Here is a 24,381-nt window from a genome sequence, read left to right on the forward strand (position 1 = left end):
GTCTAGGGCCCCGAAAAAAATTTCATATAAAAAATGGCAGTAGCAAATGTTAGAAGGTGACGTCACATGTTAATGGTCTCCCCCTAAAAAACATAGTTGTGAAAAGGGTGCATTTTGTACACTATTAGGTAAAATAGTGTGCATGATTGTACGAATTTATCAGCGCTCCCCAATGAAAATCTGGCAAGAGCCTACCCCCCCCCCCCACCCCAACTTCCATATTGATTTTCGGAGGCCTAAGTGTCCGGAGACACGCTTCCCTGCACATATTTCTGGAGTCACCCTGCTAGCCCCCCCCCCCCCTAAAATATAGGCTCTAGAACTGCGCCTGTGCAAGGTACATTTTGTTCTTTTCCATTAACAACGGGAACACGAGATGTCGCTGTGATGACTTCTCGCACATAAGCTCTGTTCTCACCAAACAAATCCCGGCGAACGACACTATGCCCTCAGCGGCGTAGCCAAGGGGGAGGGGGGGGACGGGTCCCACATAAAAAAAAATCGTCGCCCACCCCCAGTCGCCGCTTGGAAATGTATTATATAACTGACCACCAACGGGTTGAACCGAAATTGGGCGCCCCCACCCCCACACTGTAACATTCAGCCCCTTCCCACACACACACATACTGTATTTGCCTGTAATCGGGGATCTCCCATTGTCCCTCTTTTGTTTGTTCACCAACGTTTTAGGAAGACCTCCCATATGTTTTGTACATGAAACCAAATTGGGGACCTCTCGGGAATTGGGGACCCTATTGTCCTCTATTGTTCAACGTCCCCTATTGAATGCAGAAACAAACTCACACACACTCACCCATGTTTACGTTATACATGCCTGGTGTGGACATTCTTGTGATTTCGCGTAGTTAAGAAAAACCTGTGAAAAAAAATCGTTTTACTTACATTGTGAAAACTCTTTCAACCCCAATTTTTTTCTAAGATTCCCTTTAGTGTTTCTCTTCATTTTGCCACGGATAAACCTAACCCAAAAATGCCTCTAAACCTGCTTTCCAGAGAGGGAAAACATTGTGTGGATGTGGGAAAGTCCACACAACATTTCTTTGTTCTCGTGCTGCTACTTGCTGGTTTATGTGGACATCTTTTGTTCGGAAGTCCACACAGTGAATGTAATGCTTGTACATTGTGTAACAGCAGGCATTGTTATTAAGTCTTTGGTAGCGTTTATTGGTCCACTGATGTGTTTGGAAACATTTATAACTACTCTGTTGTTGCGATGTTGACGTTCTTGAGTTTGGCAACCCGTGGTTGACAACAAAGTGCCATCCACGGGTCGGCAAGAGAAGTCTGTTTAGTGTGCGCGATAGAGAACGCACTTCAGCGTATAACTTAATGGCGCTGAAGTGCCAATCAAAATCGGCGCTCTTAAAGTTGTCCAGTGAATGTACAAATTTGCTCCTTTCAATTTTTTATCATTCATAATCAAAGCTTTACCGTCTGTGCTTGCGAACAAATTATAACATCAATTTGTATAATTATTTCATACGGAAACGTATTACCGCCACACATTTATTATTTTTTTTCACGTACGTACGTGATAGTTTCACGTACGTACGTGATAGTTTCACGTACGTACGTGATACTTTCACGTACGTACATGATAAGTTTCACGTACGTACATGATAAGTTTCACGTACGTACATGATAAGTTTCACGTACGTACATGATAAGTTTCACGTACGTACATGATAAGTTTCACGTACGTACATGATAAGTTTTCTGTTTCACGTACGTACATGATAAGTTACACGTACGTACGCGATAAGTTTCACGTACGTACATGATAAGTTTTACGTACGTACATGATAAGTTTCACGTACGTACGTGAAAAATATCAGTATATCACGTGTTTTACTGCGTGCGTTTAGTTAGTCGGGTTCCCAGACCAAAACATTCTGACTATTCCCGATGAATCTTAGGTCCGGTAGCCTCCGGTAATACATTGTAATACAATTTACGTCACGTGACTAAAACGGGAGGAATTCCTCCTTTTTTCCCAAAAATGTCGGAATTTGCCGAATTCGTTTCGTCGACAATCGGATAGCGCCCGAGTATTTCCGAATATAATATAGGTTTAATTATCTGCTAATTGCTTATTAATTTTTTTTTAAGAAGAATTCATAATTAATATTCATTGCTTTCATTTAGAAATCTTGATATTCAACGACGATTTTGTGCATCAAATATAATCGGATCGTATGGGCGAACTTTTTGCTGCGTCATGTACAATTTTGAATTTGACGATTATTTACTGAGATTTTCCAAAACTCTGTCTTCATTCGGCTCCGCCTGCTAACAGTGCTATTTTGGGTGCCTAATTTTGAAGATTCCAGATCAACATTAGTCAATGTTATCTTACAAAAACATCAAACTGTATTAGCATAACTGTATGATATTACGAAGCAAGTGATTTATTTAAAAATTTGATCAAAACATTAAAAGCTAAACGTGATAAAGCGAAATCGGAAACGAAGCCGAGCTTTGAAAAAGGGCCATCAATGTCGTCATGTTTATTTTTAGCCACGGAGGCTGCCTGACCTAAGATTCATCAGGAATAGTCAAAATCTTTTGGTCTGGGAACCAGACTAACTAAACGCACGCAGTGAAACACGTGATATACTGATAGTTTTCACGTACGTACGTGAAACTCATCGCGTACGTACGTGAAACTCATCGCGTACGTACGTGAAACTCATCGCGTACGTACGTGAAACTTATCACGTACGTACGTGAAACTTATCATGTACGTACGTGAAACCTATAACATATCACGTACGTACGTGAAACTTATCACGTACGTACGTGGAACTATCACGTACGTACGTGAAAAAAAATAAATAAATGTGTGGCGGTAATACGTTTCCGTACTATCGTACGCAACTTACAAAATGCAATTGAAATTTGTATTACACCTTTGTGTAAACATGGGTGGATTTTCCTTTGATGTTTCAATCAAAAGTGAATAACGTTTGAATGAGGGAAGAACAACTTTAGCATTAATATTATTTGCTCGATATCTTATTTGCAGACTCGTTCTGGAGAAGAATTTTCCAGCACATTAGACTTTTGGTTTCGGCGTAAGCCAGAAGTCAGTTCCCGAGTGAAAGGGTGTGCAACCAATTCCCAGCTTTTCGTCATGATGGATGTTCATGGTCGGGGCAGTATATTGTTGATGTACCCCAACATGGCGCGACCCCTATAACGTGGCACACTTTGATTTTTTGCCTGTAGCGCCTAGCTAGAGTAAAAGTTTAATTCAAATTTCACAGAAAGAGAAATTTCATTTAGTTCTAAACACTCCCGTTGATAACTCTCGAGTTTATCTACCTGTTACAAAGTTAGAAGAAACATTTAGTTCGGCGTGATTTTCCGATTTATTTCGAAGTTAACAGTAAACCCATTGAAATGCCCCCCAAAAATAAGAAAATAATTTTCTAACAAATATTTAGTTGGCTATGTAAGTAGAGATAAAAAATGGTTATCAGAATTTATCAACTTTACAGAAATTCTTAAATGTTAATTTGAAATTTTCCGAGATTTATTCAAGTGCGCCACGTTGGGGAACACTCAGACGATTTTGTGCCCAATTTCCGGACACCACCGTGTTTTTTTTTAAATTTCGGATTAAATTTCATGACACCGAAATTGTTCACAAACGTGAAACAGCATGCCTTATTAAGGCTGTTTTCAACGCACAATTTTTGCTATTGGTTTTTACTAGTTATTCGGTTAAATTCTTGTTCTGAGTTTTGTTGTATACAATTTTTTTTTTCAGTCAATAAATTCTTTTTGATTTTTTTTCGGCAACTTAGAATTAATCCCATGTAGTATTAATTCAATTCCTTGCGACTTTTACTTCCCTTAAGAAACTGAGATAAGTAAAGTTTGGTTAGTTGTTGGTAGACCTTGGCAATGCTACTGTTCAGAGCGATCATGCGAAAGTTGGGCGGCAGCGATGGGTCTCCTTTCTTGTATACAGGGTGGTTAAAAAAAAGGACACCCACATTTGACAGCAATTTTCACCTATTTTTAAACATTATTTTTAACTGTCGATTAGTAGCTATTAAAGTACTGGCCTTTAAGCAATTGTGACGAAAAAAATCGTTACATTTGCACATTGTTTCGTTGAGCTATGCTAATTTGAACATTTCATGTGCGAAACCTGTTTGTCCACGGAGGTATACATTCCCTTCGCTTGACTGAGCTCAGCTATCGGAGCTTTATTTAAAGGAGCATGACATTTGATTGTTATGTTATGTTATGTTATGCAACAATGAACTTAACGCACAGCTCATTGAGTAGATGATCTTAACTGTGACATGAATAATTGGACAGCTTCAATAAAAGTTACCAGGGCAAAATATATTTTGGTGGGAAGGTTTTTAATTTTTATGAACTACGAAAACATCCAATTTACAAAGAATAACCCGTGGACAAGACTGATTTTTGGTGACCTGTATTCAAATTAGCATATCTCTATTTTTGCGACTATTACTAAGCTTTTTTCACCATGCATGGTTAAAGGCCTATAATTTACTATGTTGTGAAAAAAATATTTAAAATAACTACATTAAGTTGGTGAAAATTGCTGTCAAAAGTGGGTGTCCTTTTTTTTTAACCACCCTGTTGAAGACTTACTTGGCAGCAGGAGCGGGATATCGGTGGAGTTCCACTTTGCAATATTTTGGTGAACAGTGTGGCCAGTAGGACCTAGATGGTGTGTTGCTGGCAACTTCATTCCTGACAGTGTACGTGGCGGGGCCAAATATTAATTGTAATTACCACGTGGTTTTCTGTGTTAAGTAAAGGAGAAGTTCTACGGGATGAATTTATCATGGGAGTTTAGTTAGGCCTATGCCCTTCACTTGTTTTTAGTAGCGTGTCTCCCTGTTTCCAGTAGTCAGACCTCATAGAAATGACACCCATGTGCCCTGCGTTGATAAGGAACCATATGCGTTGCCCAATCTTGACCTCAGCCAGACCATCAGAGATGAGAGTACAATGTGCATGTGCCCCTTACACTAGACGCCATGCTAATTAATTAGAGTGGTGTGTCGATCCTGTTCGGGTTCTAACACCATCAAGTAATTGATTTTTAGCCAGATTGTACTTTAAGATAAATCATTTTACACTGCTTTTTGGTCTTTTCTGGTGATTTTTTAACATACTGCTTTTGCTTTTAGTTTTAGTTTTTTTCTGTTTAAGTCTTGTTTCAGTTTTGCTGTAGGTTTTTTCAGTCAATAAAGTCTTTTTGATTCTGGTTTGGCAACTAAGAATGACTTTCATGTCTCTATTCATTCAATTCCTTGTGACTCCTCCCTTAAAAAAATCAGAGATTAGTAAAGTTCGGTTAGTTATCCCGATAGAGAGTTTCTTTTGGGCGTGTTCCCCCAGTTTCCAGAATACACAAGCATCACGGAAAAATTGTGGTTGTAGCAACCATTCTCAAGAGAATAAAGTGATCAAGGGCGTATCCAGAACAAAATTTGGGTGGGGGCCAGAAGTAATTTTCGTCCCTCAAAAAGTGGGTCAAAAAATTATGGCGTGGGGTGCGGGCCCGCTTAAGGGCCCGAATTTTGTTTTGATTCTAGATGCTCTGTGGTGCGATCTGAGGCAATTTCCTACCACAATTTCTGAACATTTTTTTTTGAGGAAATGATGGTGGTGTACGCAGTACCTGCCTTTATTGCGACGTCACTTAAAAACAAAATTTGGGTTCTTTTTTTTGGGGGGGGGGCACGGCCCCCGTTGGCCGCCCCCCCCCCCGGAACCGCCCTTGAAAATGGTATTATTACATCACTTCTCGTAATGTTAACAATGACATTTTGTAATAGTGAAAGTACCGTGCAATATTTCACAGTAAAAGAGTTAAGAAATGCAAAAGAGTATCACCCGTAATAGAATAAAATATAAACCAATAATATGCAAAAAATAGAAACTGATTCAAAATAAAGCTTTAGCCGCCATGAATGACATACGGTACGTTAAAGTGCTATATAGTTGGATATGTTTGTAACCTGTGAAATCTCAAACCTTGAATTGACGAGTTGGCTTTAAACAGTATATAAGTCCCGTTGTATCCTGAGCATGATGGGACGTATTTCTATTGAAATGCCCCAGAAGATTACCGCGCGACCAGAAATATATCGGTATCCGTGAAACTGAATAGGGCTTGATAGCTCAGGTGGTAGAGCAGGCCGGAACGACAATCCAGGGATCGCAAACCCTGCTTCAGTCAATTTCCTTTGTTCCTTTTTTAATTTTTTTTATTTCCCTTAGTCAGTTTCCCTTTGTGGTTTCTTTGAAAAATAATTATTTTATACATTCATAAACATTATGTTTACCCCTGCTCAGTCACCTCGCCCCTGCATATTACATCCCATCCCAGCTGAGGAGATTATGCAGTATCCCACCAGAACCAACACCAGAACCATGACAAAGTTAAATACCGCCACCTGTTGGCCATCATATAAATGGGCTAACTCCCGACGAAGTAGACTGGTAACCCTACCTCAGCATCTGGGGACTGATATTTAGGTCTGAAACCTTTTTACAACGTACAATGTCAAAATGCACACGAGAAAGTGTTCGCACAACAATCTCGACAATGGCGACGAGCGAGAATGATCGCCTGAGATCTTCTGTCAGCAGTCACGGCAGTATGGATGGATCGGGTATAAAACAAGAACCTTTTCGTTCCAAAGCGATTCTACCGTGGGATAGACTGTCCAACTGGCTTCATTGTGTCTGCGTTGTTACGTTTGATTTGGAGTTAGGGCAAGCTTTGGAGGTAGGATAGTCCGAGTAACTTGGACCAAACTAGCCCCATAAATGTGGCCTATTTACTGGACTGCCTCCGTAAACATAGGCCACACATCCACATGTACAAAAACGTGTCGATGTTGTGCCCATTCTTGAAAATCACGCATTCTCGAGAATGGGCATGCACATTCTTGAGAATGTGCAACTGGATCCTTGCTCAATCTTGGCAAAAAATAACTCTTCCAGATTGAGCGCACATTCTCGAGAATGCGCGACAAGATAACGGTCTTGTCGATGCCGAGCACCGGCTGCGCTTGGCAAGTCTAGCTGAATCCTCGTTCACTGATTCTCAATAATTATACTGTTGCAACGCAAGGCGCTGAAAAGTAGAGTGGATATGATAAGTAAAGGCGTATTAATATGGGGGGGGGGGGGGGGGGACCGGGAAAATATAAGAGACATAATAATACTAGTGCAAAGAATTCTGATTTTTGGGATAATAAAAGCAGGGGGGGGGGACGTAAGAATGAAGAATGTGAAGAATGAGAATGAATACTGCGACATCCCATAGTGCTAATGCTATTTCCCATTTAAATTTCCACCAATTTATTGTTCACATCCCACCATAACGTCGCAGAGCTGGATTCTATCTAGTCAAAAGAGCAATTTTGGCAGCTTCTGGACATCGTTTTTTTTTCGTGGCACGCATATGATACATGCAGGGACTTGTAACTTGTCTAGCCTAAACAAAGCACTTCCTACTCCTAGAACTATGAGGCTCCACGTAGTGGAGCCTCATAGAGTCAGAAGCCCGCAAAATTGTTGTCAACACAAAACACTAATTAAGTACAAAAACGTCCATTCCAAATAAGCTATTTCCCACAGAACCGCTGCACAGTTTGCCCCTAAACTCCGTACAATACCTCATGACATACTCACGTTATGTGCACCCAACAAACATCGGTGGATTCTGTCTGTTTTAAGGCCAAAATGATGAAAAATATGCCCTTTCCGCACTGAGCCAACCTAACACTTGAAGCGAGCACGCGCGCTGATATCGCAGTCATTTTCGGGTTCGATGCTCGGAGCGCGCTGCGGGGGGTATGGTGTAGGAGCGGATTGATAGTATGCGCATGCGTAGAAGTGCAAGTACGTACCCCCCGCGGCGCGCTCCGAGCGATCGAACCCGAAAATGACTGCGATATCAGCGCGCGTGCTCGCTTCAAGTGTTAGGTTGGCTCAGTGCGGAAAGGGCATATTTTTCATCATTTTGGCCTAAAAACAGACAGAATCCACCGATGTTTGTTGGGTGCACATAACGTGAGTATGTCATGAGGTATTGTACGGAGTTTAGGGGCAAACTGTGCAGCGGTTCTGTGGGAAATAGCTTATTTGGAATGGACGTTTTTGTACTTAATTAGTGTTTTGTGTTGACAACAATTTTGCGGGCTTCTGACTCTATGAGGCTCCACTACGTGGAGCCTCATAGTTCTAGGAGTAAGCACTTCCCAGACTAGTTCCCAGTCCTCCGTTATTACAAAACTTCCCATAGTGGGCAGAAAAAAGCAATAATAACAGGTTTAATTTGATTCAAATTATCGTAGTTATACGAGTACAGAAGCATAGCACATTTTCTTTCCTCTTTATATGAATTGTTTCCCTTTTAACCACTATACAATTCATTTAACATAATTATGTCGTGCAATGTTTGTTAAGATTGGGCAAAATTCATAAATTGTGCACGTGATATTCCCACCCAATCTTAAGAATGAGCGCTCATTCTTAAGAACGCGTGCTCGTTCTTAAGAATGGGCGCTCATTCTTAAGAATGCGCGCCCATTCTCGAGAATGTGCATGCCCATTCTCGAGAATGCGTGATTTTCAAGAATGGGCACAACATCGACTTTGCCAAATTTTGATTTTCACATTTTAGGCTTAGTTTGTAGTTTATTTTTGCTTTCGAAGCATACTCACCCTCTTTATAGGCTAATCAGAAAGTGCTGCCTTTTTCAGATGTATATTTTTCGTGAAATTTCCAGATTCATTTTTACACGTTTGCGTATCAAAATTTCAACATGAAATTTCACAAAAATTAGACATCTGAAAAAGGCAGCACTTTCTGACTAGCCTATAAAGAGGGTGAGTATGCTTCTAAAGCAAAATAATCCTACAAACTAAGCCTAAATGTGAAAATCAAAATTTGGCAAAGTCGACACGTTTTTGTACACGTGGATGCGTGGCCTATGTTTACGGAGGCAGTCCAGTAAATAGGCCACATTTATGGGGCTAGGACCAAACTAGCCCCATAAATGTGGCCAGTTTACTGGACTGCCTCCGTAAACATAGGCCACACAGCCGCCATCTTGGAATCTGAGTCGGCGAAATTTTGAAAGTGATTTCCACATTGCGACTTCAGACCCAGTTCATTTATGCTTTAAAAATACACTCACCCTCTTAATAACAAAATTTGAACCTGCTGCCAGTGTCAGTTGCTCAGCTGCTGCGTAATTTACGATTATTTCTGGAGCCTTCTTGGCAACTTGGATTCTACCTCCATGGTCCAACTGAACAATGCCCTCGCGCAATATGCGATATGCAGGGATATCGTTCACCTGTCAATCACGCGTGCAGGTGGCACGCCGCAGGCCGGGTGGTAGTCCGGTTCCCAGACCAAAAGATTCTGACTATTCCTGATGTGTCTGAAACGGGCTTCAGAGCTACGGCTAGGTCTATTGTCAGCGCGTTCTCACGTATTTTCAATGGGCGTGGACCTAGACCTAGCTCTAGACAGTTGATTCGGATGCTGCCTTATTTAGACGTGAGCGTCGGGAATAATTGTCAGGTCTGGGAACCAGACTACCACCGGGCCTGCGGCGTGCCTCCTGCACGCGTGATTATTGACATCGACAGGTGAACGATCCCTGCATATCGCATATTGCGCGAGGGCATTGTTCAGTTGGACCATGGAGGTAGAATCCAAGTTGCCAAGAAGGCTCCAGAAATAATCGTAAATTACGCAGCAGCTGGGCAACTGACACTGGCAGCAGGTTCAAATTTTGTTATTAAGAGGGTGAGTGTATTTTTAAAGCATAAATGAACTGGGTCTGAAGTCGCAATGTGGAAATCACTTTCAAAATTTCGCCGACTCAGATTCCAAGATGGCGGCTGTGTGGCCTATGTTTACGGAGGCAGTTCAGTAAACTGGCCACATTTATGGGGCTAGGACCAAACATATCGCCTTTTTAACATTCGGACATGGTCTGGCGATAGTAAGGTCCAAGCTAGCCCCATAAATGTGGCCTATTTACTGGACTATAAAAGTATCGCCGTAAACATAGGCCGCACATCCACATGTACAAAAACGTGTTGCACTTTGCCAAATTTTGATTTTCACATTTAGGCTTAGTTTGTAGGGTTTTTTTTGCTTTAGAAGCATACTCTAAACTTTATGCAAATTGCTTGTCGAGCGAGGGCGCGAGTTGCAAATGCGACGGCTGTTTCCTGTGCCGTGGATCCTGAATAGAGATCAGTGCACGTGGCCCCCAGACGATTAAATGCATGGTACAGGAAACAGCCGTCGCATTTGCAACTCGCGCCCTCGCTCGACAAGCAATTTGCAAACGCGACGTCACAGCTTGAGGTCATCTCTTGTCACATTCAAAATGGCTGCCATCACCAGACGTTTCTCGAGTGCATATGGGCTCCAGAAAGATTCAAGAATATCTCGGAAAATTGAACATCATTACACCTAAGCATCCCAGAAGTGATAGATGGGACATCATAGAATACAACCATATGTAAGAAACTGACCGAAATTTTTATGAAAATGCCCTTAGTAGTGCGCGGTACCACGGTGTGTGGCCAGAGGTTCAGAGCAGCATACCGCGGCCACACTAGTGGGGCTATACTGAAGTTTACTTACGATCCGGAAGAAAAGTGAAATTTCCCGTTCAATTCTGAGAGCTCCCCCTTGCGATCTTGAACACGTTAAATTTCCGACTCGTGTTAATGTTTGAACGACGCGATTTCTTCTTCATGCCCAGCGTACATTCGATGGTCCCCGTATCCCGAGTGCGATTCCGTTACCGAGCGCGCGCGATGCATCGATTATGATAATGAGTAGACTGGATCACGTTTGTAAACACATGTGCATTTCGAACGATAATAGGGAGTCGGGAACTAGCGCAGCTTTTATGGCGGATACCAGTTCAAGCTGGTTCCCGATTCCCTTTCACAGTTCGAAATGCACTTGTGTTTACTAACGTGACTCATTATCATAATCGATGCATCGCGCGCACTCGGTAACGGAATCGCACTCGGGATACGGGGACCATCGAATGTACGCTGGGCATGAAGAAGAAATCAAACATTAACACGAGTCAGAAATTTAACGTGTTTAAGATCGCGAGGGGAGCTCTCAGAATTGAACGGGAAATTTCACTTTTCTTCCGGATCGTAAGTAAACTTCAGTACAACCATCTTAATCATCGATGTCTACTTGTACCTCAGGTGGCATATTTAGTAATTTGGAGGCCGTTTTGAGGGTGAAATCGGATGTTTTTTGTTGGAAAATGTTGGTTTTTGGGACAGTGACAGGATGATGTTGTCCAGCTCGCACTATTAGCTTGGACCTTACTATCGCCAGGCCATGTCCAAATGTTAAAAAGGTGATAAGTTTGGTCCAAGTTACTCGGACTAGAGGTAGGATAGCTCTACTCAGACTAGTACTGAGTGTGTAGACCCGTGAACGTGGCGTTGTATACTGAGTGTGGAGCGTTGAACTACGGTATCCTCCGTATACGTACTAACGCTCCGCCGATTTGCCTAGGCCGAGTAACTTGGTCAACAGTGCACTCATGCAGGCGCATTTCAGACCGATGATTATGAATGACAGGCAACAGCCGTCGATGCACTTTGCCAAAGTTGAAGTCCAGTATTTACAAAATGTAAGCCACATTTACGGAGATAGTGGGGATAGCTGTGTATGGGGAAAAGTTGTGTTTGAATCGGACAATCAGTCTGAAGATATCGCTAAAAATGCGACGCAATGCCCAAGGTGCTCCATTCATGGTACATGTACATACACATGTACCTCTGTGTGCGAATCCACATACATCCAGGTCATTTGCACTTTTCTCAACTCAGACAAAAGGACTGACTTCTTTTTTCCTGTTTCTGTGCATTCTGATAGGTTAAAAACCTACCGCGTGACCTTATTTTCATTCGGGAATCTCCGATGAACTTTATGTGTGAGATTCACATCGAACAGCCAATTTGTACATTATTTTCTACATGTGTGCGATAACAAAATAGAAGTTGTGATGAAAATACGGGGGAAAAGACACTGTGCATCCAACTGAATGCTGGTAACTAGCAAAATTGGACATTTGAGCTTCATTTCAGAAACTGTATGTGAGCCAACAGAAATAGTTACGAATCAATGTTTTGAGTGCTGAATAGATTGTTGTACAAATCAAGTAAGAGCAGAACGGATCGCGCTGTGTCAGTGACGCGACGTCATGCGGCGTTCGTTTATTAGTTAGTTGAACATGGACAGTGTGCCACTGCTAAATAAAGAAAAATAAGATTACGTACTGCATTTTTATTCACATAAAGGTCACCAGTTATTGTCTTCAGAAAAGTGAAATATCTCCACTGGTACTCATGGAAATGTACATGTACTAGACCACAATGCCTTGACATGCTTGAAGCCTGATGAATGATGATCTCAGTATTCTTAGTTATGAATTGTAGCTACCGGTACTATTGTTGAAACCAATCAAGCTTCAGTTGGGATGTTGTCATAGTTTAGGCATATAAGGGTCTACTCCTAGAACTATGAGGATCCACTACGTGGAGCGCATATGATCCAGCGATGATTTTCGGTTTGCTTGGAGCGCACCGCGGGGGGTACGGTACAAGCGAAATGATAGTATGCGCATGCGTACAAGTGCAAGTACCGTACCCCCCCCCCCCCCCCCCCCCCCCCCCCCCCCCCCGGCGCGCTCATGTTGTGTCAGTTGTCAGGTTGGCTCAGTACGGAAAGGGCATATTTTTCATCATTTTGGCAAAAAAAAACCCGACAAAACCCAGCAATGTTTGTTCTGCGCATATTACGTGAGTATGTCATGAGGTGTAGTACGGAGCTTGGGGGCAAACTGTGCAGCGGTTCTGTGGGAAATGTCTGCATTTTGATGGACGTTTTTGTACTTAATTGGTGTTTTGTGCTGAAAATGATTTTGCGGGGTTCTTAATCGTGGAGCCTCATAGTTCTAGGAGTAATAAGGGTCTACCGGTACTTCAAAGTACCAGCATGTAAGCTAATCATTGTACAAGTTCTTGGCACTTGGCATACAGTCAAAATGATTCTGATACAGGTAAGGAAAGGCAGGATTTTTCTTCAATTCAAGATCCATTCATGATTTTCTTTTATTAAGCAAAATCTATTCACATACATATGTACTTTTCTGTTTTGTCTTACAGTTTGTTTATCCAAACCATGTGAAACTCTCTGAAAAAGAGGTATGTATTATTGTAAACCCTTATAATTTCATCTACATGTAGTATTGATAGTTGATTTTTATCATCAAACTTTTTTTGTCGCGCCTGAATGAAGTTCAGGTAAGAGATCATGCAATCACTATGTCTGTCCGTGTGTACAAACTTTCCAGCGAATGTATGGCTGTCGGTTCATGTACCTGTATGTTCCGGTACAAATGTATTTTGGTTAAAGTTTCGAAAAATTGGTCTCATTTCAAAAGTTGAAGTCCAATTGGAACCAAACTCAGGTCCTAGATGCAACATGGCAACCTTTATATGATAATGATGTCAAAGGTCACATACCCAGTTTAAAGGTCATCTGCGGTTAAGTTGTAAAATAGCCTGAAAATGTAAAGTTGGTCTCATTTGAAAAATTTGAAATATCCAATTGGAACCAATCTTGAGTCACATATATATGCATCATGGCAACCTTCACGTGATAATACTGTCAAAGGTCACATACCAAGGTCAAAGGTCATCTGAGGTCAAGTTGCAAAATAGGCTGAAAATGTAAAATTGAAACGGGCGAGATGCGTGGTTGGAGAACCACCTTGTTTAGTTTTGTGTGTAATAATATATAGGCCTACCTTGCTTAAAAGGCTGAAAGAGTATGTGTTGTTTGATGCATACATGTCCTCAGTTTTGTTCGAAATGTTGTTACAATGTATACAATAGAGTCACTTTAAACTTAAAGAGCGCCCTCTGTTTTCTTGAAATAGCCAAGAGCTCTCAAACCTCATGATCACCATTTGTGCTTGCTCTGCTCAAATTGGAGACCATTGTGAGCACTGCTCCTGTTTAAAAAAAAAAATTGTATAATTTTAGACGACTCTACATTGTATTTTAATTATTTTGAACAATGGGAGTGGTTGAGGCTGGTTGCTCCCCACATTCGAATGGAGTGATTGGGAACCAGTGCGTAGCTCCACTTTTTTGTACAGCTCGGAATGGCCGACGATTTATCCACATGTTTTTACGTGGAGATTAGTGCTCCAAATGTTGCCATTATTTCTTGGCTGTCATCATTTTAGTTTCATTATTGTTATCAACGTTAAAAATGGTACAGATGATCGTTTTTCCTTTTTTATTTCAAACTTGATCAAGAAAAGCAGTACTCAATAAACAAAAACTAGGGTATAGCGCTTACCATGGCCATATTTTGTCGATACTTTCAGTTTCAAATGGTTGATTGCGGAGAAATTGAAGTTTCTTCTACGCACGTCCGGAATTGATTGCGTCTTTATCTGACTGGGCCTGGGTCAATCACCGGCACAATGGCCAATCATGTACTATACATGTACGTGAAATGCCGAGGTGTTCCTCAAAATGGTTGTATGATTCTACATGTAGGTGATTGGAGCAAGGCCGTTTTCCAACCCTGGTTTCGGTCCCTACATGTATCTGCAACTTTGCACGTTGCATGTACCGTCACCGTTCACATTCGCTTGTCAAAAATTGTCAGCCTGTGAAGAATTTGTGGCACTTTTGTGCCAAGTTGTAACTTGTTGTAATCACAAAATATAGGCCTATCGTCTGTATCCACTGTCGTGCAGTTTACCGGTAGCTTCAAGGTTCACAATGAAAAACATTGATTTGAGACTGCTTGTGCAGTTTAAAAGGAGATATAGTTCAAATTATTCAATTGAAAAATGCTTACAAAGACGATCCCTAGTTTGTATCACAAGTGATTAACAACTACACAATTTTTGGCTTCAAGCATAATGTACTAGTACTCGTACCCGTATTCGGAAATATAAGTACTCGTACTCGGAAGTACAAGTACCGGTACTTGGGGCGCTGTGGTTCAGTGGTTACGGTGTTCGACTCGTGTGCCGTGGTACATTACATGGGTTCGAATCCTGACCGTGGGACATGGTGCTTGCGCTCTTGAGCAAGGCACTTTACCATTATTGCTTCGTCCTTCGGATGGTACGTAAAGCCGTAGGTCCCGTGTGTTGTGTAATGCACGTTAAAGAACCCAGTATACACTTGTCGGTTTGCCCCGGTGTTTCTGGCCATGGCAGGAATGTGCGTCGCAGCACCTACATGTAGCAAAAAGGTCTCATAATGTTTATTTACCTGTCTTTGGTTGAATTCTCCCCCAGCGCTTTGTATCCTTTGGAAAAGGCGCTATATACGTTTATTATTATTATTTATTAAGTACTCGTACTCGGAGACTGTACAAGTACTCGTACTCGGAGACCTGTACTTGTACTCAGAAGTACTCGTACTCGTACTCGGCAACCTACATACATGTACATGTACTCGGCAGTACTCAGTACTCGGGGAAAAAAGTACTTGACTACAACACTGGCAAAAATAACACTGGTAATTTTCAACATTTACTACATGTGTACTATATATAATTTGCTACTGTTGGACAATCAGTTCACATTTTAGCAACTTTCATGTGAATTAATCCAATAAGGTCATTTGGAAGTAAGCAGAGAGCTGCGTGAACTCATTGATCAACTGGCATTTTTTGCTAATCTTTGACAATTGATGTCAACAGTCATGTAGGTAAAACCAAAGAGACTGTAACTTATTTGTACATATGTACATGTTTGTAGTTACCTGACAGTACTCAATTTTTTTTTTAAACCTCATTTAGTTGCAATGCAAATGTTGAGAATTTGGCCTGGAAATTTTTTTTGGGGGGGGGGGAAACATTTGTGCACTGTTTTATTTGCTCTATTTACAATGCTGTATCCTAACGTGTCCATCTTGGTACAGTTCCCTCACTGTCCATTGTGCATGACCCGACAAAACTGGTTCATTGAGGAATAAACTAAAGTCCAACCAAACATCTTATTTGAAGTGGCGTCCCAATCCAGTTATAGCAGTTGTAATGACATCATCGATGTCCTGGTTTGAATGTGCCTGTAACTTATCTCACATACTCAGAAGCACTGGTAACACTAAAAATCAATATCATTGATACAGTGTAGAAGTACAGCTGAAATGCTCAGTCTTGATTGAATTAGGAGTTGCAGTTTCTGTCTCACTTCCGGCTTCCACTTATTTTGATAAGCATCATTATTGAATCTTCATAAGAGGTAGTCAAGTAACGGTATGTGCATCTACTTTCATTTATGTAAATGCAGAGATTTGCATAATTTGTTAACTTATATAGTACAAGCTCCAGCCTATATTTTTTGAAACGTGATCAGCATAAGAGCTTACTATACAACATTTGCAAACATCAAAAACAAAATGAAAACCCTTACTTAAGACTGTAATGAATAATAGTCTCAAGCATCCCATAAGATCATGGCATCTGGTGTGCTGACATTTTCAAGTGGGATATTTGTATCAATTTCCAGTGACGGTTGGCCGACCATCGTTGGAAAAAAAAGGTGATTTAAACAAAAAGGTACTGTCCCAAATTTACCATATTTAGGACATAATTTTTTCTTTGTTTTTCCAGTATCTACAAACAATGTATAAACAAAACCTTTAAACAGGTCAGTCTATGGTAACAATAAAATACTATGAACCTCCAAATTCACAAATTTCTGAAAATTATAGCGCAAGCAAATGTTGTATAATCTTTAACCCTTACTCTCTGAGGGTAGTTTACTGCATGTCAGTTGGTTATGCCAATGCCCTCCAGCTGCAGTTATTTGGCAGATAACAAGTCTTAACAGTGAAGGCTCCAATTGGCAGGAGTTGGAGGCCCTGGAGGGTGCCTGATACTGACCAGCTGGGGGCACTCACTTTGTTATCAGAGGACTCTCATTGTTCTCTGTGGCATGTATTGGAGTGCCTGTCCAGTTACCCTTGAAATGACATGGCAGATATTGGAGGGCCATGCACAAAACATAGGAGATTTTCTTAAGACACATATTGGCATGCGTTGGAGGGTCTAGTAGGGTAAGGGTTAAGTACTGAAATTGCATCTAGACTAAAATTTACTGCAGTGTGCTCTCTGAAGTAGAGTGTGATTGATTGTTAAGAATTCTCTCACACGATGTTTATCACCATTATTTGTCATACATACATTTATATATTCCACAGTAATGGGCCCAAAAGTGTGACATTTGAGAAGACCTTTTGAGTTTTGATAATAAAACTAGGATCTTAGTCTCTCAACTTTTGCTGTAAACATTGCAAGCTTTGAAGAAATATCATCACCTGCAGAGGATAACTGGTTTTGTATTTTAGAAACTATGGTGGATATAGTTTTTAAAAAGACAGTTTTTAAAAGGACAGACATTTTAGATAAAGTCACAATGTAAGCATAACATTTAATAATCCCCTAATGTTGTCTGATTCAAGAAGACGTACCCTGGAGGAATGCCATCAGCTAAAACCTAGAAAACTCTAGAGTCACAAAATGTCTGTCCCTGTTCGTACGTAACCCTAATCACATCATAACTTTGAAGCCAGTGCAAAAACTTTTTTATTTTCGTTTGATAGCAATGTGTATGTAACATGAAAGTGCCTATTAGAAGCTGAATTTGTCTTAAGCACCCTTTTCCTTGCAGCGTGTCTGTCGATGTTATGTAGGCCTATACGTAGCTTTGAATGAAATTAAAAGTAAAACTGAAACAGCTTGTTATCTTTAAGGACAGTTACCGGTAAATTACAAGTGCATGTATTGAAAGTGTAGGGCCTATACAAAAAAGAAAAAACAGAGGAAATTTTATCCAAAAAGACAATGACGTTAAGACACTGAGAGAAATGTTGCTAGAATTAACATACAACATTTATTTTTCAAGGGCAAATCAATTATTTAGACCCTTTTTCCAAGCATATCTAAATTAGTAAAAAAAAAGTACATGTACATTATGCAAGTTGCTTAATATGGCATTACGGCCTGAAATCTGTGAAAATTGTATGATTTTGATTGTTTATTTAAATCCTATTTCAAAGGGATGGTTGAAAGGAAACTTATTGTCTTAACCGAAAAGATGAAAAAAAAAACACTACGTTCCGGTACATCGGACGTGGCCGACATTTTGTGTTGCATACGCATACGTATTTCCAGCCGTATCCATATAATGTACGGTACACGTGTGTGTGTCACATAATACACACAGCACCTATACACAAATGTTGTTTCTCGCACGTTCCCAGTGTGCGATGCAGTGTGCAGCAGAATTCACAACTAGTACATGTTGTAGCACTCAACAGCTCGATTGTTGAGAGTCAACATTTTGGTTCTCGCAAGAATAACACAAAAACGCCTAGTTTTTAATGGATGGTTGTGTGGACATTTATCGTACTTTTAAAGGTAGAGTAAATCAATTGCAGCTATCCAAAAAGTGTGACAAAATTATTGTTGAAATGCTTACCGGTACTTGGTTAAATATAATAATGGCACTAAACTCCCTTACTCTTTCCTGGCATGCTGTCATTTTGAAGAAAACAATCAACTTCTCAGGCCATTTTCAAAGATGCGTCACTTATTGAAATTTCTGTTATTAGTTTCTTTGTTATTCGGCGAATCCGTGAATTGGTTGTGCAGGCGTTGACCACTTTTGAATTGAAATCGAGATCCTAAAATATTGTTTTCTCGGAATATACAGCATTCACAGAGCTAAAACTTCATCAGGTTAGTTTCTGTATCCGAATCTGTTAGCTTCTGTACAAACACCTGGTGTGGCTATCGCGTACAGCCTCATGGTGTATGTATGAGGATAACTGCCAGAAACACCGGGGCAAACCCCTTCTCTTAGCGATAAGTGTTTGCTGGGTTCTTTTACGTGCATGTATACAACACACGGGACCTACAGCTTTACGTCCCATCCGAAGGACGAAGCAATAATGGTTAAGTGCCTTGCTCAAGGGCACAAGTGTCCGGGCCGGGCTTGAACCCACGCCACTGTTGCCTCTGAAACACCAGAGCGTGAGTCCAGTGTTCTTAATTGCTAGGCCATCTCACCCCAAGTTGGTACATGTAAGCACCCCTCTTTAGATTTTGAGCATTTTTGTTCTTTCAAACAAAAAGAAATGATTCAAATGACAACTGATCTACCCTACCTTTAAATGCTCTTTCCAATTCACATCAGTTCGCTTAAAACGCGCTTTGTACATGTGTAGCCCAATTGGGCGCATTCAAGGACATAATGCCCTTTAAAAGAAGTTGTTGGTTTGTCTGTTCCTTGCTTTATGGTTGCTTTGACCCCACCTGTGGTGTTGAGTGGAGTAGAAACCCTGGCAAATAAACTGCTGCTGTTATACATTGTAGGATGCCCTGTACTTTGCACACATCAGCTTGGGAAAGTCACAGAAATCAGACATGGGTTCAGGAAAAATGCACATGTATGTACAGCACAAGCAGGCATACATGTACTTGTATTTGACCTTTGTTCGACCCCACATGATCTAAGAAGTAAAAATACGGGTACATGTGTACATGTATATGTATGTGATAAACAGCAGCTAAATGTTGTCTTTCCTTTTATTGGCAGGGTTGTTTGCATTGTACACATGTATGTGTAGCACACGATGGATTGTATTTTTGTTGATAATGACATTATTACTGTCATGATACTGTTGTGATACTCGGTGTATGTACCGACATGTTGAATCATGAGGTGTTTACTCCAAAACATACAAAAATAGTTTACAGATACCTGTGTATCGGATATTTTCCGTACGTGCAAATTTGATTATTTGTATAAAATGGATTTTGCGTCAGGTTGGTATATATTCATCATTGCCCTTCACCAGTGTATTTTATAAACACTGTACATTCAGTGTTGTTCAAGGGCTTGTAAGAAAAAAACCAGTGCGAGTGCAGAAAATAAACTCTGGCGAAAGATGCGACGCCGATGGCACATTATGGAACACCATACTTTTGGTCAATTTTGGGGGCATTTCCTCCTTCTAGATACCGTCCAACCACGACACAAAATGGCGTCCACCTTGTTGAAGATAAATGTTGTACAACGCAAGTGCAAGTGCACAATAAGCTGTGGCCGTGTTGCCAGAAGTTTTGCATGAAACTCTTGCATGAAATCGATCAAAATGATATTATATGTACTGCACCCGATTTCACGAAACTCTTCGTAACTTACGATGCGTCGCAGCGATGCGATGCATCGTATCCCTATGATGTGTCGCAGCTGCGACGCGTCCTGCGATCCATTTCACAAAACACGTCGTAAGTGCGACGCATCGTAAATAGTCGTCTGGTATTCAATAAAGAGTCATCTGATCTCCGCTCCAAATTTGTTAAAACGTATTACAAAATGGCGGCCGTGCGATGCAATTTTAAACGAAAACAAGCTCTCAGTGGACTGTGTAGCTACTTTGAAATTTCAACTGCAATATTCCAGGGTAATTCATAATTGTTCAATGAATTTTCTACATGTATTTAGAACTTTACGCACCTTGCCTCGGTATTATAATCTCGTTTATGTAATGTTTATGGCACAAAACTGGCTAAAACGGACTCTTCTTATTTTGCGACGACTACTAGACACGTCGTAACTTGGGACATTTTTTAAGCCGTTGTTAAGGAACTTACGAAGTGTTCAACACATCCCAACTTTCATGAAATGGATTATACAACGCGTCGCGAGTTACACGTGTTACACATCGTAACTCGAGTTGCGACGCGTCGCAGCGCTTCGTGAAATCGGGTGCTGGTATCAGGAACCCCTAAGATGGTAGAAAATAGGGTATTGTCAATCGGTACTCCCTATGAGGATAGAAAAAGTGTGGGTGCACAATAAGCTCTGGCGGTGTTGCAAGAAGTCTTGCATGACGGTCTTGCATGAAATCGATCAGTGATCCATGCCAAAGCTAAAAATGAAATCGATCAAAATGCTCTCTAACAAGCTAAAAATGAAATCGATCAAAATGATCCCTAGCAACAGAGCCGAGAAATGCGACGTGTATGTATACATGACATATGGAACGCCATACTTTTGGTCAACTTTCCGGGGAGACAGACCGACCGACCGACTGCTCCTTGTACATGTAGAAGCTCCTGTCAGAGCTTAAAAATCTGGTCTTTTCTGTTTTTCCTTTGTGAAAATTCCCAAAAGCAGGAAAAGGAATTCAAGATGACAAATATTGTCAGCCTATTTTAATTAGAATTTTCAAAAGCAAAGAGATACTGTAAGACTTGTCTTAATCATTATGCTCACCGTGTCTTCTAAAAGTTCTTACTTGCTGTGACGAAGTGCATTCATTATCTGCCTCATAACCCTCTTTAACCTTCATTCAGCCATACTAGTAAAGCAGTATTGCATATCAGCATTTTCTGTCTATACGGCAGTATAGAAAGTGGCATCTTACAAATGTATGTTATTAAATTTGTTTTAAAATAAAAATGGGAAACATTTTTCTGGTTGAGTGCACATTCAATATGAAAGCAGTTTTATAGTTTTGTAGAGAAAAGGAATTGTCCGTTTTATAAAACTAGGCTAACTACAAAAGCCACTTGAGATAATGGAATACAATGTGCAAAGAAAGTGTAATGAACTAATCATGAATGAATCGTGAGAATCTCATAGATGCAGAAGAATTATAGATTTAAGATCCATAACTTAGAGCAGATTACAAGATGAAGAAACGCATGCCTCTGGCAATAAGGTCAGCAAAGATACAGCACTCGTGCATTGATGCTTAACATCCGTGTTTTCTTTGCTTCTTGAACAGAAAATGAATATATGCTACCTATCATTCCCTGACTCCAACTCCGGTAAGTCAAATGTTGTTTTATTGTTTAAGTCAAGATTTACATGTACATTTGTATTTTTTATGACATCAATGTCGTGCATTTCTTCCTAGTGTTGTTTTAACCACAGTTATATTTATTTTGGTTTCTTTAATAATAAAAATGCTACAATGCCACAATTTACAATTAAAAAATATTAATTATTAATTAATGTCCCCCCCCCCCCAAAAAAAATTAAAATAAAAAAAATTAACTCCTCAAAAAATAACATCATGGCACCCAAGAACTTATTTCCATTAGAAAAATCCAAACTAAAGGTATGGTAACATTATTCTTGCAGTCATACATAGTTTACATGTGGGTCTGTTGAATCAATCTCTTTCAGCAATACCGTATGTAAAATGTGGTTAATTTTCTTTTCTGCTTGCTCTGACACCTACATTGAGTTTTGAAGGTGAACAGGTCATTTTCTTTATTTCTCCTATGTTATTTATGTTATCTATTATACAGGGTGTATGGGAGACACACAGTTCAACTTCCGCATCCGACAGTGCCACGGCAGATCTCACTCCTACAACAACAGAAAAGTGTATGATAGGAACAGCCCAGTGGCATTGCAGGTACATACATGTAGACAAGCAGCCTTGGCAGGGATTAATGCATAGAGAAGGATGCTACAATACAAATGATGAAAACAATTTCGTAGGCCTACCTTTTGCATGTACAGTAAACTTTTGTTTTACATGTAAAAGGGAATGTACATCATTGGCTTTTGCTGTAATTTTCAGAAATGAACTATTTGAGGGGTTAGTATAATAGATCAAATATTGTTACACTGACATGTTTGAAGTTTTGTGTTCGAAAATGCAGGAAAAACCGAGAAAACCAAAATGCTCAAGTAGTCAGGTTCCCTGACTCCACTAAAGATAAAATGGATCAATTTAGAAATGCCGAAAAATTGTAAGGTAAGGGAACAAGTCTAGCTGGCCTGCACCCGTTCATGAACATGTAACCAATAGCAAACAAAATTTTGACTAAAAAAAAAATTGTAAATTTGAAGCAGTAGTTGAAAAATAGTTACGTTTTTCCAACGGTAGTCGGCCGACCACCATTGGAAATCTATACAAAAATACAATTTTCTTGAAAATGACTTCACACCAGGTGCCATAATTTTACAGGATGCTTTAGACTGTCATTTACCAACATCTTAGTAAGGTATTTCGTAAAAACTGCAAATGTTGTATACTCCCTTTAACTCAAATTCGATAACTCGAATTTCCATTAATCTTGAAGTATTACATGTACTCCATTCCTGTCAAGAGAATAGGATATAATGTACATGAATACCCCCGTAAATTGAAATGCCTGCACCGGTATCTCTGCTTATCTCATACTTTTGTTCAGCCAGTCCATAACAAAACCGCTGCCAAATAGTCACCATTGAGTCACAAAGAAGCATAAAAAAAATCGCGAAACTTTTTCACGAGTCATTTCTGCCCAACGCACTTTGTCTTTTCACATTGTGATCATTCTCCAGCCCGTAACTGCAATAAAACCCTGGCTTTTGAGTAAGTCTGATCGCTACTGCTGGCCCAGTTGCAGCTTGTGTGCCCTCTATCGATTAAATAAGACTGGCCATGTGACTGCACATCGGAATACTTGAGCATGGTGCATCGATATTTTGATTGACAAACAACACCAAATAAAGATTTGCTACACATAGTAGTGTAACACAGTTAAATGATTTTTTTTTAACATAGTTGTTTGTTTTTTGATTTTGTATGCTTAGAGTGACAGTGGACATTACTACGGCTTTGTGTACTTCCGACAAATCAAAGACAAATCTTCCCGGAGAGGTTACTTCCAAAAAGTAAGTTTTCCCGTGTAGCTTCATGAAATCTTACACCTTGACATAGAAACTTAATTCCTTACATATGGTTAGTCAGCATATTTGTACAGAGTGGCAACTGCCAGGGAGAATGTTGGCTAAATTCTCAACTGTTTAATTATTTCGTATTTCTCAAAATAAACAAAAAACACTGAGTAAAATTGTACAAACAAAAAGAGTTTAGGAACTCAATGCATAATCACAATTTTTATATCAAATTTACTTATAAATTTAACTCAGCCCAGTGTTCGTTTTTTTAACAACTCTTCGTTTGCAGTCACTGGTAGTGCTTTCCAAGGTTCCCTACATCACTCTCTTCACACGTCTTGCCAGCATTATTGCACCTGGATATTTTGAGTACGGTGAACCATCGGCAGAAGCTGGTATGTACAGATGCAGCTTAGTTTTTGGTTAGAGCTCTGCCAAAAATGAACTTTCGTGTAGTGTCAGAAATCTTTAGAAAATTGACAAACTATCCATTCACTGATGCTATCTTGAGTGAGATATGTACCTGTATGTATTGAGGCAGTGTGTACAC

At 40.2% G+C, this 24,381-nt stretch overlaps 1 protein-coding gene across 2 annotated transcripts in view; it reads left to right on the forward strand.

Annotated features, from left to right (window-relative positions):
* The first annotated feature begins 6,585 nt into the window (after positions 1-6,585).
* Positions 6,586-24,381, forward strand: part of LOC119721877 (protein DENND6A-like) — a 31,970-nt gene continuing 14,174 nt past the window's right edge. For both annotated transcript variants that reach the window (XM_038191812.1, XM_038191813.1), the window contains exons 1-6: positions 6,586-6,808; positions 13,264-13,302; positions 21,937-21,979; positions 22,466-22,575; positions 23,745-23,825; positions 24,121-24,226. In XM_038191812.1, coding sequence (XP_038047740.1) covers positions 6,626-6,808; positions 13,264-13,302; positions 21,937-21,979; positions 22,466-22,575; positions 23,745-23,825; positions 24,121-24,226 — 562 coding nt within the window. In that variant the 5' untranslated portion in view covers positions 6,586-6,625. The remainder of the gene's footprint in view (positions 6,809-13,263; positions 13,303-21,936; positions 21,980-22,465; positions 22,576-23,744; positions 23,826-24,120; positions 24,227-24,381) is intronic.

Source organism: Patiria miniata, unplaced genomic scaffold, assembly GCF_015706575.1.
Source record: "Patiria miniata isolate m_02_andy unplaced genomic scaffold, ASM1570657v1 HiC_scaffold_14, whole genome shotgun sequence".
NCBI classification, from domain to species: Eukaryota; Metazoa; Echinodermata; class Asteroidea; order Valvatida; family Asterinidae; genus Patiria; species Patiria miniata.